Source organism: Aspergillus chevalieri, chromosome 1 (genome assembly GCF_016861735.1).
Source record: "Aspergillus chevalieri M1 DNA, chromosome 1, nearly complete sequence".
NCBI classification, from domain to species: domain Eukaryota; kingdom Fungi; phylum Ascomycota; class Eurotiomycetes; order Eurotiales; family Aspergillaceae; genus Aspergillus; species Aspergillus chevalieri.
The window spans coordinates 784,613-809,479 of NC_057362.1; the positions used below are offsets into that span (position 1 = coordinate 784,613).

Consider the following 24,867-nt stretch of genomic DNA (forward strand, 5'->3'; position numbering starts at 1 on the left):
TAAGCCGGAGACGGCCAGCGCAGCAAGCCAGTTGAGATTCAAAATGAAAAGTTTGCGAAGAGATTTCTCTTCGAACCCGCAAGCCGCAAATGTTAGCAGCAAAATCTTTGTGAGGTCCACGAAAAGTGGTAAGGTGCAAAAGATCGTTCGTGAGCTTTACCTGAGACAGGATATTCCTTGCTCATCCAAGCTATGCTTGACATGCCCGTCGGTCGCACCTGCAGATGCAAATGGGAACAGTAAGAAAAAGAGAACTTATCTCGCGATGATAGACCAACCCAGCTAACGCGCAATAGTTGCACCTTTCGTTCTCTCAGATAAACCCGCCGGCACGGCCGCCTTTCCTCAAGGACATTACCTTGTCCCCGATACGAATGCGCTGTTGAATGGGATGGATCTATTTGAGCACACCGGGGCGTTCTACGATGTGATTATTCTGCAAACCGTTCTCGAAGAGTTGAAAAACCAGTCGTTACCGCTCTACAACCGCCTGTTGTCATTGATTAAGACCGACGAGAAGCGCTTTTATCTTTTCTTCAACGAATTTAGATTGGAGACGCACGTTCGGAGAGGCCCTGAGGAATCGATCAACGATAGAAATGACCGAGCCGTGCGAACCGTGGCTAAGTGGTATTCAGAACACCTTCGCCTTGCAGCTAAGAGAAAGAAGGAGAAGGCTTTTCCGGTTATTGTTATGATAACGGACGACAAGGGGAGTTTACAAAAAGCGAAGCAGGAGGATGTGACGGCATTGTCGCTCGCAGATTATGTGTCGGGCTTGGAGGATTCTGACAGGTTACTGGACATGATTAATGAGGCTAGAGAGGCAAGGGATACCAAAGATGCTCGCGGCCAGCTGTTTTACCCAGAGTATTACTCTATGTCGAAGCTGATGACAGGTCTGAGGGCTGGTACATTACATCAGGGTGTCTTCAGTGTATCGCCGTACAATTATCTGGAGGGGACCGTCAACGTCGCGGCATTTGATAAGCCTCTACTTATTCTGGGTCGGGATAACAGCAACAGAGCTATCGCCGGTGATGTCGTTGTGATCGAAGTCCTTCCAAAGGACCAATGGAAGTCTCCATCAACGAAGATTGTCGACGAAGAAGCGGTCACTAGAAATGATAACCCAGACACTGAGGATACAGAACCTGTGGTGACGGATAGGGAGCGTAAGGCATTGCAAGAGGAGGCCCGAAAAGCCCATGGCAAGTACTCTGAAGGTCAACCACAGCCCACAGCTCGAGTCGTTGGGGTTATCAAGCGGAATTGGAGGCAATACGTTGGACATGTCGACTCAGGCTCGACAGGCGTGCAAACTAGTTCTGGCCGGCGACAGCAGAATGTCTTCGTGCTACCTATGGATAAGAAGGTCCCGAAGATCAGGGTCCGAACTCGCCAAGCAGGTGATTTGTTGGGTCAGCGGATTTTGGTCACGATTGACGCCTGGGATCGGGATTCTCGGTATCCCACTGGACACTTTATACGCTCTTTGGGTGAACTGGAGACGAAGGGCGCGGAGACGGAAGCTCTGCTTCTTGAATATGACGTCCAGTACAAGCCCTTTCCCAAAGTGGTTCTCGATTGTCTCCCACCTCAAGGTCACGACTGGAAGGTCCCTGCGAGCAAGGAAGATATCGGTTGGAAGGGACGGAGAGATCTTAGAGATCTCCTCATTTGCAGTATTGACCCTCCTGGCTGTCAAGATATTGATGACGCCCTTCACGCACGGCTTCTGCCGAACGGCAACTTCGAGGTGGGTGTCCACATTGCCGATGTGTCTCACTTTGTCAAGCCAAACAATGCAATGGACCTTGAGGCAAGCCTTCGTGGAACCACTGTGTATCTGGTCGACAAGCGTATTGATATGCTTCCGCATCTGCTTGGTACAGACCTTTGCTCCCTCAAGCCATACGTGGAACGCTATGCTTTCTCGGTCCTGTGGGAGATGACACCAAACGCTGAAGTCGTTTCGGCAGACTTTACCAAGTCCGTGATTCGGTCACGTGAAGCCTTCAGTTACGAGCAAGCACAGCTGCGCATCGATGATAAGTCCCAGAATGACGAACTGACGCAAGGCATGCGAACCTTGCTCCATATGTCCAAGATCCTTCGTCAGAAGCGTATGGATGCGGGTGCGCTGAACCTCGCTTCTCCAGAAGTTCGGATTGAGACGGACAACGACGAAGTCGGAGATCCCTTGACAGATGTCAAGACCAAAGCGATGCTGGAAACCAATAGTCTGGTTGAGGAATTCATGCTTCATGCCAACATTACGGTTGCCGCCAAAATCTACAGCGCCTTCTCCCAAACAGCCTTATTACGACGACACGCCACTCCTCCACCGCAGAATTTTGAAGAACTCATCAACCAGCTTGCCAAGAAGCGGAACATGGAACTTGATGTATCCAGCTCCAGGGCACTCGCCGAGTCCTTAGATCGCTGTGTGGACGCGAAGAATCCGTTTTTCAACACACTTGTCCGTATCCTGGCGACTCGTTGCATGACCTCCGCAGAGTATTTCTCCGCTGGCGCTCATGCTGAATCTGAATTCCGCCACTATGGTCTGGCATCGCCAATCTACACGCACTTTACCTCGCCCATCCGACGATATGCGGATCTGATGGTTCACCGACAACTTGCGTCCGCCATCGGTTACGAGGGTGAAGACGGCCGAGCCACTCTCGAGGGTATCACCACCCGCAACCGGCTCGAAGATATCTGTCGGAACATTAACTACCGTCATCGCAATGGTCAATTCGCCGGACGTGCTAGCATTGAGTACTACGTCGGACAGGCCCTGAAGGCCCGTGGTGAGAAGCTCGCGGCCAATGGCATTGACACTGGTATTGATGAGGAAGGATACGTCATGCGAGTATTCGAGAACGGCGTGGTGGTCTTTGTGCCCCGATTTGGTATCGAGGGTGTCGTTCGTCTGGAAGACTTTGTGCTCCCCGGTGAGTCGGCAGTGAGGGCAGTCGAAGACCGACGCGAATTGGCCATTCGTAGGGAGACGGAGTTCGACCGGGAGGAGTATACCTTGCAGGTCTCAGAAAAGGGCCATCCGGAGAATGAACGGGGGGTGACAATTGAGCTCTTCCAGAAGGTGCAGGTGAATGTCAGCTCGATCAAGGAGGAAGGTCGGGGTGCTGGGAAGAGACGAGTGCGGATTTTGGTGACGGGGGCAGGAAAATAAAAGTATTTTATGTATTTGTTTAGGATGATAGGATTACATGATTAATATCCAGTCTATTCGGAAATATGAACCTGCATTATGCACACGGTTAACGTAACCGGTAAGCGAGTCGGCCACCTCTGTATTGCATATAAAATGGCACCTTTTCAGACCTCAATATTTCGACAACAACATATCGAAAGGGCCTGAAATATGGAACATAGCTTCATGTACTCGTTTATATACAGATGCTAGGCTTTGAACCTTCTAATATAATTAGGTCTTGATATTACAGAGGGAAGGGTTTTGTTACAGCTGTATTTAACGTGAAATTGTATTATAAGCCATAGAAATTGAGAAAAGAAATTCCGAATAAAATGTCTGGTGTCATAGACTAGATTCAATAGGTAGAATTCAGTTCTAATAGTATATTTGTAATATTGGTTGAGATGCTGAGGTCTGGAAAAGTGCCATTTTATATGCAATACAGAGGTGGCCGACTCGCTTACCGGTTACGTTAGTTAACTTATGTGCATGCACAAGGGCGCTGATTCAGCCAACTACCCCGCGTTGCCCGTGACAGCGTTTGTTTGTTTTGCAAAAGGGACAAAGGAAGCAAACACTGCAAACATGGACCCGGTGTCGCAGCAACCGTGGTTGATATAAAGAACCCCCAGGGGAAATAATCTCCTCGGATGCTAATTAAAGATGAAGCAAGTTTTAGTGAAAGGAATGATCTCCAGCTAAGAAAAAGACCGAGCGGCATTCGTTTCAGGCTAATATCTAAGCGGTCGATCTAGCAATCACAATTGACCTCTCAGATGCATAAAAAGAAGCGTCTAGGCGTATCTGTACTGTGACTTCATCGTCCTGCCAAGTCATTATCTCCACGCTGTCTGTCGGTAACCTTCTCTCTATCTATCTTCCACCCCCTGCATCCTCTCTTACTTCTATACATATTCTGTACCTCTTTTCTCAGCCCCGGATGAAATATCTTCAATCTACCCAGACATGATGATCCAGAAACATCATCACCATCATTCTCTCCGAGATGGCCAGCGGAAGGTCTCTCCTCCCGGTCCGTCGTACATGTCCGATAACCAGATCGGTAAGATGCTAGTCGGAATTCGCTGAGTCATTCACATTCCTGTGTCGCTGAGAGCGTTGGCAGAGTGACACCGTTGTTGTTCTATTCTTTTCTTTTCTGTTTCATGTTGAAAGCTTCGTTGCTGATTGAGGTCTCGTTGATTCCTTTCCAGCCAACTACTTGAAAGATCTCCGGACAAATCGACCGCTTCGTCCTAGCGGTTCCAGACCGCTTCCATCCAAACCACCAGGCTCCACCGCTCAGCACGTTAAGGGGAGTTCACCACCACGAGCATCTTCCGCCATGTCGTCGTATGCTCTTGCCAGTGGACAGTCTGTCGAGTCTGCTGTTGAGGGAAGTTCGCCACCGCGGGCTTCACCACCACGAGCTGCCAGCGCCATGTCTCACTACCGTTCGAGCCCCTCACGGATGTCCTACGGAAGCTCTGCGGGCCGGCCCTTAGTTCAGGAACCAAACACTACTGAACCAAGAACTATTCCCATTCGGAAGAATATCTCCCCCCCTCAAATATTTTCTCGTCCCATTTCGGTCTCGCCCAATGCGGCCTATAAAGAAAGTGACCAGCGGCGGATGGAGAAGGAAGAGGCACGGTCTCTGAGGGATGCGCTGGAAGAGATGGATCTCCATGACGATATCCATCTTCATCAAGCGGCCCAGGATGAAGCCACAGAGCTTGTCTGGATGCACCAGAATCCCGGTGTACCTTACAAAAACCCTGGCGCCCCGTACCGAAACCCCGATATGGAGAAGCGCAGTCAAAGTCCAGATAAGAACAACCGCTCCCCGAGCCAGTATCGTGGATTTCGAAAGAATTTCATGTCTTCCCCGAGACGGAATAGTCGTCAATCAGCATCAGATACTTCCTCTGACGGGCTCCATGGTCTTGGCCTGGAGGACTCACCCGGCAAACAAAGCCAGACGGATTCAAACGGGGAGGGTTCTAGCCCCAAGAGGAACAGCCTATTCCGCAAGAACCTCAAGGTGAATTTTGCGTTGCCATCTGAGGAGAGTTCGTCTACGCCTGCAGTTGACACCAGCGGGCCCAACAAGACCACGTTCAGCAGCGAAACGTCAAAAGGGATTTTCCGCAATCCGAATGATCAGATTTACGAGGAGCCAGAAGAACAACAGTCCAATTCCACCAATGATCGGTCAGAATTTTCAAGGTCCGATTCGTCCGCTTTGAGAAACAGACCACGGAATATTTTTCCCCGAGGCTCTCGACCACTTCCTAGTCGTTTCGGCAATCTTCCTTTTGTGGACAAACTCGCCAAGTTTGACCTTCACAAAAACTCACAGACCCAGTCGCGAAATCCAGAATACACGGTGAACGAGCCCATCATCCAGCCTGGTGTTGGGGCAAAGGCTGCAGAAGAGGAGACTGTCCCGACAAAAGATGGGCTTGAGATTAGAAGCGACGACATTCGTGCAGCGACAAGCAAGAAACGCACAGATCGGAGTTCCAATCTTCCTATGCCAACTGCGGTCAGTGACCGGACTGGTAGGCCGATCGTGAGCTTTGATCCCACCTGGAAGCCGACTGAGGCAGCATCACCTGGTCGTAGTCGCGATAGTCCGATAAACCGTGGATCTTCTTCCCCAACACCACCGCCAGCAGCCCCTACGATTCAAGTATCTGATGCTCCTACGATTCAAGTATCGGAAGCGCCCTCAATCCAAGTGTCTGAAGCAGCTTCGATCCCGGTGATTAACCTACCTGACAGTAAGGAGCCAACAATCTCGGAGATAGACGCTAGCTCAAGGCCTATACCAGAGCCGACAAGAGGCAACAGTCGACACCCGATCTCCCCCACGAAGCAGCCGGCGGCACCGCAGAATCGGTGGTACACCCCATACACCCGCGCTGGTGTTCCAACCGCAAGATGTGAATCGTGCACCCTCCCTATTGCAGGAAAAATCGTTACAGCAGCTGGATCCCGATTCCATCCTGAATGCTTCGTGTGTTCCCATTGCCAGACTCCTCTTGAATGTATTGGGTTCTACCAAGAGCCTGAGACCAAGCGGAATGAACGATTAGTGCAAACACCAGTTGAAGATGAAGAAGCACGTGCCATCCGATTCTACTGCCACCTGGACTTCCACGAACTGTTCAGCCCAAGATGCAAGAGCTGCAAAACACCCATCGAAGGAGAAGTGGTTGTGGCCTGTGGAGCCGAATGGCATGTCGGCCATTTCTTCTGCGCTGAGTGTGGTGATGTAAGCACCTTTCCTATCTAAACTGATCACAAGCCCAGTCACTAACTGTCACAGCCATTCGATTCACAGACACCATTTGTCGAAAAGGACGGATTCGCATGGTGTCTCCAATGCTACTCTCGCCGTACAGCTCCCAAATGCATGGGCTGCAAGAAGCCTGTGCAGGAGGATGTGGTTATCTCTGCCATTGGCGGACAATGGCATGATGAGTGCTTCAACTGCCACGAGTGTGGTCATGGCTTCGGTCCCAATGGTCGTTTCTTCGTCCGGGAAGGCGAACCCAAGCGGACCGCCAAAGGTCGTATCATCGGAGGTCCAGTCCAATTGGCCATTTGCGAGGGCTGCGAGTCCATTCGGCTCAAGTCGTCTTCGCCCAGGCGCTGATTGCAGCGGCTGACTTCAACCTGGACAATCATTGGCATTTTGAGGAGACATAGTTTTGCATTTACGGGTCGAATTGCATTGCAGGTGACAGCAAGCGGGAGTCATCTTCTGAATTTCTTATCGATATAACATTGCATGTATTTTAGCAGCCAGCGTTAGACTCCGTTGTTTGGAATTTGTTAGTTTAGATGAATAGCAGAATGCTTGTAGACTGTTGGCTTTTCTATAACAGGGGGATTCCTCATTGTTTCCATATGCATTTCTTGTCCTTTACACTTCCTTCTTATCACTTCTCAAACTTTTCATTCCTGCGTATTGGTATCATGGCATCTCATGGTCTAATGCCGACCGGTCCGTTTGACTGTTTGATGATTGTTTCACATCTATCAGACGAGAACTTCGACCCTTGACCTTCTTCTTGACTCATACAATTAAATATCCCGTCATTTGAATCCAGGTGGGCAGGACGGTTTTAACCCTGCATAAGGCACACATGCAACCATCGCATTTGGAGATAGATACCCCTGGTAGAAAACTGTTGATATGAATGTTATGCCAAAGTGCTAGTTACATATTTACAATTAAACAAGACTAAGCAGGCCACTGCGGGTCCGCCTTTCGGCGAAAGACAGCCACAAACTTATGGCCCTTATTCCTCGTGACCTTCCTCCCTTCCTCCGTTGCTTCTTTCATGACCTGCACGCAGGGATCACTCTCTAATTCCTCCTCAGACACCCGTTCGAAAAGATCTGTAACATCACCAGCAGTACCAGCCGCAGTCTCACCCGCAGCACCACCATCCTCCTGCGCTACCGACTTCTCCTGCCGAAAATGCCTAAGAATCCAGTGATGGTACTCCTCCACATCAGTGATAGTGTACATCAAACCACCGGGCCGCAACACATAGGCATATTCGGCATTGAGAGTCTCAGAAATGATACGGGCTTTGTGTTTGCGCATTTTGAAGTGCGGGTCTGGGAAACAAATGAAGATCTTGGATAGCTGGCTTCTGGCAAAGAAGTTGGGAAGAAATTTCATCGTGTTGCTGCGGATTGCGGAGATGTTCTCGTAGTTGCCAGGCAAGATGGTGGCAGGAGTATCGTCCGATGTGGCCGAGGGCTCGGGTTCGGGTTGTTGTTCGGACGGAGTGGGTTCTTGGGGTTGAGAGGTTGATGAGACGGAGGAGTTCTTAAGTTGGCTCTGTTGGTACCGGAGGGCTCGGACACGGGTTCGTACATAGTCGAGGACTTGGGTACGGATTTCCATTCCTTGTGCTGTGTTAGCTATAATCGTCTACCTATGGTCCTTCGGGGAACCAACCAAGCAGCAGAGTATCCGGCATCAACGGCGCAAGACCAACGAGTAACCCGCCAAATCCACACCCGATGTCGACAACCTCAACATCCTTCAGTAGCTTCCGCGCACCTCTCAGGTTTATCTTGGACGGATCTGGATCCACGAACGCCGGGTAATGAGGTGACCAATCCATGTGCGCTGGGCTTAGAGGACTGGGCTCAGTTAGCAGCGCATCCTCTCAAATTGATCAATAGACATACTAATCAAGTCGATGATCCGAAAATGGATTCGCATGCGCACGTTGCCGATAGAATTTCTTCTTGGGCATCTTAATCTCCCCATTGTTGTTTTCTTTCTTTTCCTCGCTCAATTGCGTCGCGGCCGCATCTTCCGCGATGCGCTTTTGGCGCTTCGAGGGGGGTGGTGTCATGGTGTAGCAGTGACCTCGTCGGGAAGGAGGGGAGAGACTATCGATATTCAAAAAGAAAGTCTTGCTCGGTGGAGGATAAATGGCATGCAATTTCGCAAAGGCGATGGTTTACATGCGGAGAATTTTGTCAGGGCGGAGAAATTTACTGCCGGTGGAGCTATCTATGTACATAGATATGCTCTACAGAGTAGTTTAACAATTCCTCGCCATCCTCTCACATCTGCTTATTGACTCTGGCGGAGATGAGACTACGTTAGGATACCCAATCCTTGAAATCTCGCACTAAAACGTAAAGCTCTCTGTTGACAAATGCACTCAATATGTAGCCCTAGCCTCAACGGGCAACGGCACGTCACCGCCTACAAGGCGGTGATCAATGCGATGATACTATTTTGCCTGGTTAATGTTCTATCGCATCGATTTATCACTATATTCAGTGACTCGGATTCCATGATACGTTTCGAGTGATCATCGATCGGCCTGCTCCTAGGTTTCACCTGAAATATACTTAACCAACCATAACTATTCTGTCAGCCTGCTTCTGACCCAATAAGAACTCGATTATCGACACATGTACACCCCTCCCCCGCATTCATCAGTATGAACTCTCGATCCCTTCCTTCTAAGTACCATACTTAACAGACATACTAGTTCCATGAGAGTCCGACCAGAATGGCCACTTCATCCATAACAACCCCCTTTCAATTCCCACCAACCTACTCCTTCCCACCTTTCTTCACACCCCAACCAAACACGTCGACCCGCCTCTCGCAACTCCAGAAATGGTCATCCCTGATACAGTCTTACTGCCGCCATCATCGCATCTATCGCCTTTCCCTCATCGAAGCCGTCGAGAGCCCATTATTCCATAACGCCGCGCTCCGGAAACGTCTTGGTCTTAGTGAGGCAAGGGCTGTGTTGGAGTGGATGGCCAAGGCGGAGGAAGAAGGAGGTGGGGGGAGGAGAGCAGAGTGGATTGATGGGGGCAGTAAGACGGTTGTGTGGGTTTGGTGGAAAAGGCCGGAGGAATGGGCGGGCATATTGGCAGATTGGGTTGAGGCAACTGGGCAGAAGAATACGGTGCTTACCGTCTATGAGTTAATTGAGGGTGAAGGGACCGCTTCACAAGGTGTGTTCGCTCTATATTTGCTGGTTCACGCAGTTGCTGATTTCCTTAGAATGGCACGGAATGGAACTGGAGGCCATGTTCAAATCTCTCAATGTCCTGGTCAAGCGCGGCAAGGCTCAGGTCTTTGGCAGTGAAGGCCAAGAAGGCGTCAAATTCTTCTAGAAGGGAACATTCTGCTCGCAACAAATGCAGGTGTGCAGGTCGCTTAGGTCTCATGATTTCGTCGAACAAAGGCACAAAAGCGGACAAGAAATGTACAAGAAATGGCCACGGCGATATTCAGAACACGGTATATACAGGTAGGTTTCCACATCCAAATAGATCAACAATTGTTAACATCATCACCAGAGAAAACTAGTTCTTCTCGATCGTCTCTTCGTCCAATTCGTAAGTGTCTGCTACATGCAGCTCCTGCGACATAGCTATATCCAGCAGCCAATCCACACGCACAATCCGTGGTGTCTTGCCAATCTCTTCCACCATCTGGCGGAACCGTGGCCATAGCTTTTGGTGCTCAGGAGCCACGCTGCTGAGCAGATAAACTTCCCTCTCACTTGGCTCCTCATCGCTGCTCTCATCATCACTGTCCGGCTGCTGTACCTTGTGCGAAACACGTCCCCGGAACAGAAGGCAGTTACCGCCGTTCGCATCAACAATGGACTTGAACGCATCAAATCCTCCGCGGATGCTCTCGACACAATAAATATTGTAGCCTTGCAGAAGCTTGTTTTTGTTTTGCTTCGCCTTGATGGCTGCTTCCTTGAGCGAAAAGGAGAACCGCTCTTCAGCAGCTTTATCTACTAATTCGAAGTCTCTGGGGTCCAGGAGCTCGTTCTTCTTCAGGCACTGAGTGATGTACTCAATGTTGACAATGACCGGTGCGTAAGCTAGAGCATTGACAAATTTGGGGGTTCGAAGAATAGACGGGGCGGCGAGATGGCTGCATTTTCGTGCATCTTGGACAACCAAGATCCCAAGGTCTCGAAGTTGTCGCTGTTCATGGTCAGCAAGTGTCGTGTCTATTGAATAATGCAAGAGAACAAACCTTATCCGCATCCTCTTTCCTCAAGTTTCCTACCCACTTCTGATACCCAGTAATCAACAGATGCATGGCAACAGGAGGCTTCGACTTCTTTTGCCTTTTGGCATCCATAGCGTCCTCTGTATCGCTTTCCTCTTGAGGGTCCACTGATCTGCGCTTCTTGCGATTGTCCAGCTGTACTCTGTCCTCGTCCGTCTTCTTGCGACCGCCGTAAATTACACCGCCGACACGTTTCATCTCCTTTTCGTACAAGGCAATATCAGGTGCATATCCATGCAACTTGGCAGTAGCGGCGTCCTTGGACTTCCGGCTGCTCGTCGACGACGGCGTTTCGTTTTCCTTACCCTCCGAGGTAAGTCGTGCGCTGGCGGGTGTCTGTAGCTTTTTATTGCTGTTCTCCAAGTTCTTCCGTGACGTGGTTGTTCGAGGCGTAGCGATTGCTGGCTCCGGGGGATCAATGTCCATCTCCGATGACTCTTCGGGAGCAGAGGTCGTTGTGGTATTCTGATTCTCATTCTGCATAGCCCGTCGTGGACTCGATGTCTGTTCCTGAGGGTGTTCCGAAGATGGGAAGAAGAGACTCTCGGCAACTGATCGATCTACCCTCGTCTGACCAACTACCTCGCCCAGGTTGGTCCTTCTGGGGAAATGCGTATAGCGGGGTTCCGAGGTCGGTAGTAACTTCCACTTCGCATAACTCTCCTCCAACCATAGGTGGTTGATCACATGTAAACCCCATTCTCTTGCTGCCGTGCATTTCTCACTGTGGCCGTGGGCAGTAATGAGATGGGTATTTTCTTGCTTCAGTGTCTTTGTGCATTCCGCACCCGTCGCAACAATGAGATTCTCCAAGTAGACTCGTGCTTCGCCGATGTAGTTGGACAAGCTGATCTTCAATCCCTTGAATCCGGGAATACCAGTACGATTGATGGGGTAGTGCAACAGTCGGCGCATTGGTGAGGTCCAGGTGTTGTACGTCATAAGATGATAGAGCCAGGCCAGATTTCCGACTTCCTTGTTCAACCTCGACGCAACGCGATATTCGACCCCTTCTCTGTAGCGACAGATGAACATGTCCGCTTCATAAACGTCCGATGTTATGTAACCCCCGCCTTCCGTGATGATCTCCTCAATCGTCTCGCGAAGATGCGAGCCAATACCAAGGTCCTTCGAGAACATGATGTTTTTACCCCCAAACAAGTCAAGATGCAGTCGCGTGTCTGGGGACGCGACAGGGGTAGGCAAGGTTGAAGGGGCAGGTGTTGATGCGCCAATGATGTCTCTGTTCTCTGATGAGCGAATTGGCGCATTGGGGGCAGCACGTAGGATTTCCGGATCGGGGAGAGTATACGGACGTTCGTCGATACGTCTTCCGAGCTTTAAGCAGTCATCGAACCTGCAATACGATTAGTTGAAGTGTCAATGACCAAGACAGGGGCGACACCAACCAATGCGGCAACACAACTTTCACGTTCGGCCTCTTGCCCAAGACAATCCGAGCCTTATCAGAGTCCGCCGTCAAGTCCACTAAATGCGTAACCGTATTCGTCACCTTGGAGCTGTAGATTCCACCTTTCGCCAGCACCCCGCCGATAATAGCATCCTTATCGCCCTCCGGAATATCACCACAGGTAACAACCACATCGTTCAAGAAGAGGCGCGGGTCGGGGCTGTATTGGCGGGGATTGGCCACCTTCTTCTTTTCCAAAGACGCGCGTAGCCACTGGGGTTTTACCACGGGTTTCAGGGCATCGGCGGCGGCATCAAAAGCGGGAAAGTCGATAGTAAAGCTGATAAAGTGGGAGAATTCCTCCAAAGGTGGGAATGGAGATGGAGGTTCCCAGATGACCGATTCTCCGCCATTTTCTTCGAGCATGGATGCGAGCTGCAACGTATGGGGTTAGTCGATGTTCATACAAAAAAGTAATAATCCTATAAGTAAACGTACCTGCTGTGCCGTATCCTGAGAAAGATCCTTTGAACAGATGATGCAGACTTTACAGTTGCTGAAAAGCTGCTCCCCCTCTTCGTCCGCCATGGCTGGGTAGTAATATTCTTTCTCTCAGCTGGCCTAGATTCAAAATGAAACGGTAAAATGTGGTGATTACATAGATTAGACGGAAAGTTGCACTGAGAATAGAAAAGTTTGACTGTATGTTCCAGAACAAACTGGATGATCTCGAAATGCGACGCGACGCGAAAGAGCGACGCCTAGTCACGTGAGATGGCACGCTTTACTCAGATTGGGTAAGATGGCAAACAATTTTGAATGTATGTGTGAAGTGTCCACAGATCACGCCACCTCAAAAACGTGGACGCGTGACACTTATGACCGCCAAGACCATTAATCAGCGAGGACGTGACACGCGATTTATTCAAATACAATACCCATTACTCTGAATTTCAATTTCAATTTTCTTCTTATGTTACAGTTGTATGTGATTTCAAAGTATACGTTGATCTTCTCATTACTATGGATCCTCAGCCTGAAATCTTCAATTTAGAAGATTTTACTTCATCAAGTCCAGAGACTGATCCCAATGTCGAGGTATTTATTTTAATTGAGTATTTGTTAACTGATTGCTAACGGCTCAATGCGGAAATAGGGCATTCCTGTACAACTCACAAATTCAAAAAGCCATTCTCTCCAGACATCAAAAATTGAATATATTGATGACTTACCAGAGTATCCGACAAGTCATATTCATGGATATTCATATGTTGTTGCATCTAGAGGGCGATCACAGAATGAAATGGAGCAGCTTGTTCATGAGGTACTGTTGAGTACTTTCTAATTGCTTTTAAAGTGCTTGCTAATCAGTTACAGATTCAATACTCACGGCGTCAACAACATGGACCAAGGAGACCAGTCAAATGCCCATTTTTCAACTGTTTAGTTAAAAGATGGACTTGGAAATGCTCTGGTATCTACGCATGTGAATTTTTGAATCCATTTCTTCAATCCTATCATCATACATTTGTTGATGAGGATTGTTGGGATGTGATTCGAAATACTCAGAGGAATATCCAAATCCTGGAGGCAAATATTGGAAAACGAAATGCATACAGGTATTTAAACATCTCCTAAACAGCTTTGAAGCAATTACTAAGTACTTCTAGCTATTATCGGTCAAAAAATGAATTTTTCAATAAGGGTTATGCATGCATTGACCAGCTTCCAACTTGCAAGCCAGTTTTTAAGCGGCATACCCAAATGGTTGGTTAAATCTTTTTACAATGCTCCAAGTGATTTCTAACTAGTCATAGAATGTCCATGGTGAATTTCCACCATATATTGGCTGTAGTAATGGATCCAATGAGTTTTTAACAAAACATCATCGAGGATCTATTCAAGGCCATACATCAATTGATCTACAGTTCCTTGAGGACCTTTTTAATCATGATATTATGCCACCAACTGAAGAATGTGGTGTTTTTGAATCATTAGCATCCCGACGAAAGTATTGCGGTAAGTGTTTTTTAAGTGATTGTCAATCACCTATTAACTGGTTAAAGATCGAGATCACCTTCAGGGGCCAGGCAGACTACAGCATACTTCCTGTGGTGTTATTTTTACTGCTTTAGTGCCAGTTGATATCAATGAATGTCCATATATCCTCTTTACATCCCATGGAATTCACCAGCATCCACCTCCACCACCAAGCAAGGCACCAGAACGAATTTTACAAGGGGTTAAAAGGATTATCCAACAAATACAAGACCCGAGTTTGACCACAGGTAAGTGGTTGGTTCTCAAGTGATTGAATAATACATACTAACTAGTGTTAGCACAATTTCTTCGAAGTCCACAACTAGAGGCATTTTGTCAGCAGTATGGTGCTTCTACATTAGCAGAGATCCACTCTAGCTTCTGTAATAAAGACCGAATTGCAACAATTATCCAGAAACAACGACTTCTTTCATACCCTAATGGACAGGATATTAATGGGTTGCTATTCCTACAGAACCGGGATTCGCTAATCAATGTAAGTGGTTCTAATCATCCATTGCCTCATTGAATGACTATTAGAATGCTAATGAAGTGCCTAGGAATACATTCAAGAGAAATATCATGATTCTCAAGGTACAATGGTATTTTGTGCCTTCAAGGATCAGATTGACTTATTATCAACTTTATCTTCATTTGAAATTGATATGTCTTTCAAGCGAATTCGATCCAAAGAGATGAATGAGGTTCTTTTTGCAACATTCATGCCAGATCAATGCAAAAGTTAGTATCTGCATAACTGCTTGAGAGCTACTTGCTAACCACTTGGCAACTAGTCATAACTTTACTTCGAGTCTTTACCAGTGAGGATTCTACTGAAGGTTACTATTTACTTTTCAAGCGAGCATTCCATCTTATTGAGAAGGTTTCTGGACGACCAGTTCTATTTGATCCAATTCATGGATCTGGGATTCATGGTATTATTGTTGATATGGACACAAAACAGTACACAGGTAAGCACTCCTGAAGTACTTTTGATGCAGTTACTAAGTAATCAGGGCTTGGGCAATATCTTTCTGAAATTGATCCTCAACACCAAGATCCTACATGGCAGTTACAGCATATTATCATATTCTGTCGTGTTCATTTTCAACGCTCAATTTTAAAGGCAATTGGGACTAAAAATAAAGGATCAGGCCTTTGGAGTCGCATGATGAGTCTCCTAGATTGCCAGTCAGAGGCTGAGTATGATGAGTTGATTAAACTACTGATACGTTAGTATTGAAGTGGTAATAAACCACTCAATAAGTACTTGCTAACTATCGAATAGAATATGAATCGCCAGCAGTCCAGACCTGGGCCATACAAAAAAAGAGTGCAGTTATTAAGGCAGGTCTAAATGAATCATGCTCAAAAATTCAGCCACATTATTTTAATATTCTACGAAACCATACAAATGCTGTTGAGCAATCACACCAAAAATCATATGCTTCAGGGAAATATTTGACTTTGGCTGAAGCAGCTCGGAAGTACTTACCAACTACTCATCAACTGCTTGATACAACACTAACTATCTTAGTTCTGCAAAACTTGACAAAGATGATATTCTTCAATATCATAATTTTCAGCAGTTCAATATTCATCATTCATATCGAGCTTCTACAATGGAGGCAAACTATCTGCGACACATGAGTCGGGAAAGTAAGTTATATAAGTACTTCTTAAGTAATTGACAAGTACTTAATTTAATATAGGAAGAGGCCATAAACGTCAGCGATTATCTTCAACAGCTGAATCAGAGAGGCAAGCAAGCAGTCAAAATTTTGAAATCTCACATGAAAATTCAAGAGGTTCTTCTTCTCAGGTTGCTGATAATGAGTAAGTATACTTTCATGTCAAGTGCTTCTTGAGCAGTTACTGACTAGTTGATAACTACTTAGATCTACAACCTCATCACGGAATCTTCGCCGAGTGGCTTCAACAAACATACTGACAATTGAACAACGCCGTCAAGAATTAGAATTACGAGACCTGGAGGCAGAAGTCAAAAGGAAAGAAGAAGAAGTTCGCTTGAAACAGCTTCAAAATGAGCAATTAGAGCTGGAACTTATTGTAATGGGCCGAAGCCTTGCTATCTAATATATAGATATGTACAAAAGAACTCGTTGGGGAAAGGAAAGAAAGAAAGAAAGAAAGACACGCTGGCGGTGGATTTATATACTCGTGATCAGGTGATCTACGATCACCTGACTTCGGCACGCTCTTGTGAATAGCTTCAATCGAGAACCATTTATGGTTCGAGGTGCCTTTCGGGCCTAGCCCGTTACATTACCCCCTTCCTCGTCGCCTCCGCGATCGCCCCCGGCGTGGGGTGGCTCATTTGGTATACTCAAGGCCGATTGGACAACAATCCCATTCATCGTTTTGTAGGTTTCCCAGTCATCCAATGCTATGGTATCCTCCATGTTCCTCGCATCGTTCCATTCCGGTTCCTGCCAGCCAATGTATTTGACTAAAAACTCATGTCTTTCGCCTCGTCCCCACCGTCGAAAACGCTCATCTAGTATTCGTTCGACCATATATTCTTCATTCCCATTGATCATTTCTGCAGGAGGTTGGTAGTCATCTTTCCGTTGGCTAGGGAAGGGATCCATTGCCGCTGGGCGGAGGAGCGCTGTATGAAACACGTTGTGGATTGTGCCTGGTGTGTTGAGGCGGTAGGTGTGGGATCCAATCTTTTCCAACACAGTAAATTTTGCCTGCCTGCTTCCCAGTTTCTTGCTAGGGCGTTCTGTTTGTATATTGCGCAGGTCAAGCCAGACTTTCTGCCCAACCTGGTATTCAGGGGCGACATCTCTTTGACGATTGGCATAGTCTTCTTGTTTCTGTTGGGCGACAGCCAGTTCTGTTGTGGCGATGTCAAGAGCTCCCCTTAGCTTGGCTGCAATTCGTTCACCTCGTTCACGCATGGTGCCCAGGTCTGGTGCTGAAAGGTTGATTTCAACATCCTCTTCTAACTGAAAGGGATCGACGTGGTAGCCGTGGTCAAGGAAGAATGGACTGACACCTGTGGAGGCAGCATCCCGGCTGCATATTGCAAGCTGTGCCATTGGTAGCAATGACGCCCAGTTCGATTGTGTGTGATCACAGAATGAGCGCAAGAATAGTTCAATAGTAGCATTCATTCGCTCAGTTTGGCCATCGGTTTCAGCGTGGTAGGCAGTTGATAATTGTCGTTTGATCCCCAGTAGCTCACAAAAACGCTTCCACATCTCATTGGTGAATTGTCTTCCTCTGTCTGATACAATACTGGCTGGAATGCCATGATAGCCAATGAAACTCTGAATAAGCTTCTGTGCTACTGTGTAGGTGTCGATCTTCTCACAGGGTATGGGGATGACACCTTTTCCAAGGCGATCGACAATAACCATGATGTTTTCATAACCATTTGAGATTGGTAACTTCTCGATGAAGTCAATTGCAATATATCTCCATTTTCGGTCTGGAATTGGTAGAGGCTTCAGTAGGCCTTGTCGGCGGTCTCTCCATACATTGTTGGCACTGCATTTGTCACAGTTCCGTACAAATCGTCTGACATCCTCAGAGATTGCAGGCCAGTAGACCCTTCGTGCCAGGATAGCATACATTGCGCTCCTCCCTGGATGGCCTGTAAGTACTGAGTCATGTGTTTCTTGTAGCAACCTTGTCCTCAGAGATTCAATGTCAGGGACCCATCGCCGGCCTCGGTAGCACAAGCGGTTGTTCGGTTCAATAGAGCATTCTGAGATTGAGGCTTTGATCCCCAGTTCACGTGGGAATTGATGTGCTCCTACTTGCACTGCTTCTCGTATACGACCATACTTTTCATCTAGTGGCTCTACCCGAGCCCAATGTTCATCAAGAGTCATATCCAGTAGCTCTTCCAACGATGGTCGCTCACTATTGAGATTGGTAGGTTCGTTCGCCTGTTCATATCCTTGAGGTGCGCTTGGCTCACTGTTATAGGGCTCCATGCCGACTGGTGCTAGAAGGATCCGGGACACATTAATAGGATGGGGTTCTTCAACTAGTCCTCTTTTGCTGCTTCCTTCCACTGGTCCGTCCTTGAGGATCTCAGGATCGAATAGTCGTTGTTCGCGATGCTTTAGCCGTTCATCACCCAATACAGGAACATCCTGCTCTCGTCGAGACAGTGCATCAGGGCGCCCTGCAAGCTTCCCTGGTCGGTAATGAAGTGTGAAGTTGTATCGGCTCAATAGATCTGCCCATCTCATCTGTCTCTCATTCAGTCGTCTCATGGTAGTAAAATAACGGAGATTGCGATGGTCTGTCAGTATCTGGAAATTTACCACTGATATGAGCTCTGATTCCCACTCTTTCAATGCATTGATGATCGCCAAAAGTTCCTTGTCATGAATCTGGTAGTTGCACTCTGCAGGAGTGTTTTTCTTGGAAAAGTACGCGCAAGGTCGTAATACACCATCATCATCATACTGTGAAAGTACGCCACCAGTGGCCCACCCTGATGAGTCAGTCTCGACGACAGTCTCGCGGTCTGGATCAAATTGCATGAGGATTGGTGCCGTTGTAAACATCCTTTTTAACTGTTGGAAGCTTTCCTTGCATTTATCATCCCACACAAAGGGTTTATCTTTTTGAGTCAACGCTGTTAGTGGAGTTGTAAGTTCAGAATAGTTTCGGATGAAACGTCTGTAGAAGTTCGCGAATCCCAAAAATGACCTGACACCTTTCACAGTGGTAGGGGCAGCCCAGTTCATGATTGCTTCAACCTTTGCTGGATCCATGCTGACACCTTTTCCTGCCTCAATAATGAATCCTAAATATTTTGTTGACTTCACTTCAAATTCGCATTTATCAATATCAATCTGTAAGCCAGCCTCTTGGAGACGGCCTAATACTTTGCAGACATGCTCTTGATGCTCTGACAATGTTCCATCCGTAAATATCAAGATGTCGTCAAGGTAAGCAGAAGCAAATTCATCTAGGAAATCTCGTAGGACCCAATTAACATAGCGTTGGAAGGTGCTCGGTGCATTGGCTAGTCCAAATGGTGTTACAAGCCATTCAAACAGCCCAAATCGAGTTCGGAATGCGGTCAACCATTCATCGCCGGCAGCGACACGAATCTTGTGAAAAGCAGCAATAACATCCAACTTGGTGAACCATTTTGCTTTCCCAATTCTTTCCAATGTTTCATTAATTAGTGGTAGGGGGTAGCGGTCCTTCTTTGTAATGGCGTTCAGTGCTCGGTAGTCAACACAAAATCGCAAGCCTCCACCAGGTTTCTTGACAAGCAATACAGGTGCTGCAGCAGGCGAATTGCTAACACGTATGAAGTTCTTTTCCAACAACTCTGTCAATGTCTTCCGTAGCACAAGCAGTTCATCCCTTGACATATTATAAAGGGGGCCCCATGGAGGTTCAGGGGTCGTTCCATCAGCGTTCTTATTGAGTTCAATCTTATGGTCGATATTTGGTCCTCGATATGGTGGTTGCTTGTCAGCTTCCTTCCGGTCAAATACTGATAGGAATTTATGGTAATGAGGTGGTAGTTTGGTGCGGGGGTCTGTCAGCAATTTGGGTCGTAATGCTTTCTCAATGTCCTTTAAACTTGCGGCGAAAATCTGTACGCTGCTGTCCTTTTTCTTTTGTCGGTTCCATAGTGCAAAAGCGTTCGCCCCGATGGGCTGGATATCCATTTGTGGTTGATCTTCCATGCTACTAACAACAATGCCATTTGTGAAGCGCAATTTCGGACCATTCGGGTCGATAAACACTTGTTGGTCGTCTATCCATGCAAGGCCTAAAATCATGTCGAGTCCCCTACCCAGTTTAGGAACAACATACAGCCATGCAGTGTTTTGGTGGTTTCCCCCACGTTCAATGAGATTTTCGCTACCTCCCTTATACAATCATCCGTTGGGCCCTTGTAGTCGTCGATAGTTCGTGGTTTGATGGTTACACGCTCCAGTTGATGTTTTCGGGTAAAATTCTCAGAAACCATACCATATGTAGTACAACCGGTGTCCACTAACGTTCTGCTGACCTGTTCTCCATTGACTAATGCGGATACTCTGAATTCAGGTCTGTCAAACTTGACTCTTTTTCGGAAGTCGTTCCACTCCTTCTGAAGGTCTATCTGAGCTGCTGGGGCCGGTCGCCATGTAGGTAGATCCATCAACTGCTGGTGGTGCTCCTGCAAGAGACTTTTTGCAGGAGCTATTCTTTTCCCAGCTTGGGTTGTTCCCTCAACTGCTCTTCTTCATCTTCGAGTTCCGGCCCATGAATGTGTGAGCGAGCCATGCGGGTACTGTTCCTAGGACTGTCGTAGGGGCAATGGGAGATAAAATGCGTGGAGTCACCACAACGAAGGCAACGTCGTTCTTGTCTGCGGCGTTCCATTTCTTCTCGTGATACATGCTTAGCCACGCGTCGAGGTTGGCTGCGTGCAGAAGTTGTTGTTGTGGGTTCCCAGTCCATATCTTGGGGTGGAGAGGAAGCACGGGTGGTATTCACAGGGTGAGCTGGAGAAGTTGAGGTGGTATGCTTATTGTTCCGTGAGTACCGCAATTGGTTCTTCTCCATCCGGTCCGCAATCTGCTGTAGCTGGCGGCAATAGTCTTCAAATCCATTTTTCTTTTCAACAGTTTCAAGGCGTGTGTTCATCTCACGGTTTAATGCATTGTCTAGGTAGGACCTTTTTGTGTTTTCAGGCCAGTTATGGCCATCAGCTTCCATGAGTAGTCGGTTGAACTCAGTGAGAAAGACTGTGAAGGGCTTGTTGTTCTGTTTCAAGCTTGCAAGGTCTCGTACAGCCTTCTCCTCCAGATTCCGGTCCAGAAAGATGAAGTCCATTTGATCAAGCATTCCGTCCAGCTGGCTCTCAGTAGCTCCTTTCTTAGCAAACCGCTCCATCCAGGGCAGCACCTGCATAGCAGCCCCATCTGTTAGACGGCCAAAAGCATACCACATACGATCATAGGCATTGCCCAAGGCTTCTTTATCGACCTCAAGTTTAGCGCGCAGCTTGCTTCGAAACGGACGGTAGAGACTTCGGTTTCGACCATCAAAGACTTCTGGGTCTGTCAGCTTGGGTCGAGGTCTCCTAACAGGGTCCGCCATTGGTTGGGGGGCTATCTCTTCAATAGTCGGTTGTGGCAAGGGCTCTCTGGGTGGGCTCGTCAACTCTTCTTTGAGACGACGAAGATCTTCAATCCGCCGTTCTTCCATTTGTTGCAGTTGTCGTTGAAGTCCTGCAATAACTGCGACAAGATCTTGTGGGACAGGAGTGGTGGTCCCTCCTGAGTGTATATTGTCTCCCATGTTGCCGTCGGTTTGGTCGTTTGACTCGTGGTCGCTGATTTCCGCTGAAAATGTGGTCATATGACTGACTTGACTATTGATTTGTTTGTAAATAGCTCAACTATCCGTGAATTTCGATGTCTGATATCCGATGTCCAATGTATCCAGTTATCCGGTATGTCCAATCGTTCAATGTGTCCAGTGTGTCCAGTGTTTCCAGTGTGTCCAGTGTGTCCAGTGTGTCCAGTGTGCGATGTACGATCCGTTGCGCGTTCAATCCGATGCGTAATCCGTTGTTCAATAAATAAGTAGATAGATGAGGGCGAACGAGTTCTAATGTAATGGGCCGAAGCCTTGCTATCTAATATATAGATATGTACAAAAGAACTCGTTGGGGAAAGGAAAGAAAGAAAGAAAGAAAGACACGCTGGCGGTGGATTTATATACTCGTGATCAGGTGATCTACGATCACCTGACTTCGGCACGCTCTTGTGAATAGCTTCAATCGAGAACCATTTATGGTTCGAGGTGCCTTTCGGGCCTAGCCCGTTACACTTATGAGGCAGCGGATTCAAATTCAGGAACAGCAGCAAACTGATTAGCAAGTACTCAACAAGCATCCAGAAACTGTTTATATAGTAATGTTGAGCCTTCATCATCTCACTGCCTTTTATTTTTCCATTGTATCTTTTTATCAGTAGCCAGCAAGTGCTGAAGAACAATCTATATGTGAGATTTGTGACCCTAATTTATTCCGCAACAAATATATATATTTTTGCCGGCAAACAACTTCAGGTAGCTATTGGCTGTCTCATACAGGTACCAAATATAGCACCTCTGAATCAATTGATTAGAATCTATATTCCAATCGCATGTACATTGGTTTTTATTAAATCCATAGACGTTTCGATGGATAGGGAAGTCATGTAAGGTAGTTGAAATTAGTGACGCGGACTGAAACTTTACACAGGCCGTTTCCGTCTGTATTTTAGTCACATGACCGCCAAGGCCATTAATCAGCAGGAACGTGACACGCGACCCAAAAAACGAGGCCTCGTCATCTGCAACCACATGTGTGAAGTAGCAATTGTATTGATGGCAATTGATTAGTATCGTCCATCAATGTCCATGTTTACAACTTTTCTTTCTTTTTGTGTCGCAATGTCTTGTAGCATGTCTTAATCACTGTGTACAAGTAGTAACATAATGATCACCAACCACGAGGAGCCGCAACTCTAAATCTCTGAACAAATAGCGATCACAATGATGGTTTTCATACGAATAGGCAGTTCATATCTTAGGTAAAGTCGATGTGCAGCCATAAAATCGACCATCCGCGGCTGTCTCTGTTTCTCCGTGCCTCGGCTCGTCGGAAGCCAGAGATCAGCGACGGCCCGTGGGGAAATACCCCCGTACTAAGTGTTCTGGACGGCAGATACCATGCACAGCGCGCTGAATACAAGTATATATTTCCCGGGATACCCTCCCCCTACATTCCATTCACAGCTTAATTGATACCATATTTCCGGAATCATGGCTACGTCCGGCCCCTTTCGCATCGTCGAACATGTTGTCCCTGGCGAGCATATCCGAGAGTACCCAGCAGCAACGGCGAACGAACAGGAAGAGATGCTATATCTGGCCGTGAAGCAATATATTCCACTAGATAATCCGAATCCACAGCTGGGGGATGTCACTATTATCGGAGCGCATGCTAATGGGTTTCCCAAGGTGAGATCAAGTCTTATCCCGAATGAAGGAGGGGAAGCTGAGAAGCTGACACGGTAATTTGGCGAAAAGGAACTCTACGAGCCTCTTTGGGAGGAGATATACAAACGCTCGAAAGCAAATGGATTTCGCATCCGGAGTATCTGGATGGCCGATGTAGCGCATCAAGGCCGGAGCAGCGTCATCAACGAGGACCGTCTGGGGAATGACCGTACGTCCATCGCGTTGGGATGGCAAGGATTCCATGCATCTAACAATGAACAGCTAGCTGGTTCGATCACCCGCGTGATCTCCTTCATCTTATCAACATGAAGCGCGATGAAATGCCCCGACCTCTTATTGGGATCGGACATAGCATGGGCGGTGCGCATATGTAAGTTCCCTGCATTCACGAAGCGCCTCTAGATGACATCGACTAACTCTTGAACTTCATCCTACAGCGCACAACTCTCCCTAATCCATCCCCGTCTCTTCCACACCATCATCCTTCTAGACCCCGTCATCCAACGCCAATCTAGCACACACGAATCCCAAAGCTCCCAGCCTACCAGCCTAATCGCCAAAACTGTACAACTCTCCACCTATCGCCGAGATATCTGGCCTTCGCGCAAAGCCGCCGCAGAATCATATGAAAAGAGCCCATTTTACCAAGCCTGGGATCCTCGCGTTCTAGAGCGCTGGGTGCAATACGGTCTCCGTGATTTGCCAACAGCGATCCACCCACTCGAGGAGTCGCAGCTAAAAGGGAAAGACGCCAAGGACAGATACGCGAACCACCCCGTCACGTTAACCAGTACCCTCCACCAGGAAGTCTTTACATACTCGCGACCCAACTACGACAGGCCACCTGGAACGGATACCCCCGTGAACAAAATGACGCATCCCGATCTAGACCCGAGCTCGCTAGACACATACCCGTTCTACCGGCCAGAAACGTCGCGGATCTTTGCGCAGCTGCCGCATCTCAGACCTAGTGTTCTATATATTTTCGGTTCTAAATCGGATATCTCTCTCCCGGAGGTTAATGCGGAGAAAATGGCCACAACGGGGGCTGGTGTCGGCGGGAGCGGCGGTGCTCAAACTGGGCGAGTGCGCGACGTCACCCTCGATAAGATAGGGCATCTCGTGGCACAAGAAGCGCCCGCTCAATGCGCTGAAGCTGGTAGTAGCTGGCTGGGTCAGGAGCTGCAGCGGTGGCGGGACGAAGATCAGGCTTTCAGGGCTGAGTGGAGTAAGAAGTCCAAGATTCAGAAGGTGACCGTTGATGCGAGATGGAAAGAACATATTCCTCCCATGAGGAAACCCAAGAAGACACCGTCCAAGCTGTGAACATTCTGCCCGTCATACACGTCATACACATTACGCTAAGGTATAGATGTTGCATCGTGCGTTAGGACTTGTTTTGTTGGTATTATTCTGCATATATAGACCAGGTATATAAGCTAATAGATTGGCAATTCAAATGCCAATGTTCCGGCAAAGTCCAATGGATGCGCTTAGTGAGGCATTAAAGACTTCTTCTGGAGCTCCTGGCTCCAACAACGTTAGAGAGAATCATTTTTAATAAAAAATCAGACAAGATCA

General features: G+C 47.6%; 8 protein-coding genes across 8 annotated transcripts; 5 read left to right on the forward strand and 3 right to left on the reverse strand.

Moving 5' to 3' along the window:
* Nucleotides 1-43: 43 nt before the first annotated feature.
* DIS3 (exosome catalytic subunit DIS3) lies at nt 44-3,199 on the forward strand (the record flags this gene model as incomplete). The annotated part of the gene is made up of 2 exons (XM_043277431.1): nt 44-239; nt 297-3,199. The coding sequence occupies 2 exons, from the start codon at nt 44-46 to the stop codon at nt 3,197-3,199; spliced, it is 3,099 nt and encodes a 1,032-aa protein (XP_043131392.1).
* Nucleotides 3,200-4,189: 990 nt separating this feature from the next.
* Nucleotides 4,190-6,887, forward strand: ACHE_10273S (LIM domain protein; the record flags this gene model as incomplete). Its single annotated transcript, XM_043277442.1, has 3 exons — nt 4,190-4,286; nt 4,438-6,503; nt 6,558-6,887. 3 exons carry the CDS (start codon nt 4,190-4,192, stop codon nt 6,885-6,887), a joined length of 2,493 nt encoding a protein of 830 aa, XP_043131393.1.
* A 591-nt stretch (nt 6,888-7,478) lies between these two features.
* trm8 (tRNA (guanine46-N7)-methyltransferase) lies at nt 7,479-8,613 on the reverse strand (the record flags this gene model as incomplete). Its single annotated transcript, XM_043277453.1, has 3 exons — nt 7,479-8,155; nt 8,208-8,395; nt 8,444-8,613. The coding sequence occupies 3 exons, from the start codon at nt 8,611-8,613 to the stop codon at nt 7,479-7,481; spliced, it is 1,035 nt and encodes a 344-aa protein (XP_043131394.1).
* A 571-nt stretch (nt 8,614-9,184) lies between these two features.
* ACHE_10275S (ESCRT-II subunit protein VPS25) lies at nt 9,185-9,904 on the forward strand (the record flags this gene model as incomplete). Its single annotated transcript, XM_043277464.1, has 3 exons — nt 9,185-9,211; nt 9,265-9,742; nt 9,792-9,904. 3 exons carry the CDS (start codon nt 9,185-9,187, stop codon nt 9,902-9,904), a joined length of 618 nt encoding a protein of 205 aa, XP_043131395.1.
* Nucleotides 9,905-10,096: 192 nt separating this feature from the next.
* Nucleotides 10,097-12,822, reverse strand: ACHE_10276A (uncharacterized protein; the record flags this gene model as incomplete). Its single annotated transcript, XM_043277475.1, has 4 exons — nt 10,097-10,735; nt 10,788-12,180; nt 12,233-12,669; nt 12,733-12,822. 4 exons carry the CDS (start codon nt 12,820-12,822, stop codon nt 10,097-10,099), a joined length of 2,559 nt encoding a protein of 852 aa, XP_043131396.1.
* Nucleotides 12,823-15,896: 3,074 nt separating this feature from the next.
* On the forward strand, nt 15,897-16,371 carry ACHE_10277S (uncharacterized protein; the record flags this gene model as incomplete). Its single annotated transcript, XM_043277486.1, has 3 exons — nt 15,897-15,933; nt 15,987-16,110; nt 16,173-16,371. 3 exons carry the CDS (start codon nt 15,897-15,899, stop codon nt 16,369-16,371), a joined length of 360 nt encoding a protein of 119 aa, XP_043131397.1.
* A 4,101-nt stretch (nt 16,372-20,472) lies between these two features.
* On the reverse strand, nt 20,473-21,636 carry ACHE_10278A (uncharacterized protein; the record flags this gene model as incomplete). Its single annotated transcript, XM_043277497.1, has 1 exon — nt 20,473-21,636. The coding sequence occupies one exon, from the start codon at nt 21,634-21,636 to the stop codon at nt 20,473-20,475; it is 1,164 nt and encodes a 387-aa protein (XP_043131398.1).
* Nucleotides 21,637-23,088: 1,452 nt separating this feature from the next.
* On the forward strand, nt 23,089-24,612 carry ACHE_10279S (putative toxin biosynthesis protein; the record flags this gene model as incomplete). Its single annotated transcript, XM_043277508.1, has 4 exons — nt 23,089-23,286; nt 23,356-23,494; nt 23,548-23,656; nt 23,724-24,612. The coding sequence occupies 4 exons, from the start codon at nt 23,089-23,091 to the stop codon at nt 24,610-24,612; spliced, it is 1,335 nt and encodes a 444-aa protein (XP_043131399.1).
* Between the last annotated feature and the right edge of the window lie 255 nt (nt 24,613-24,867).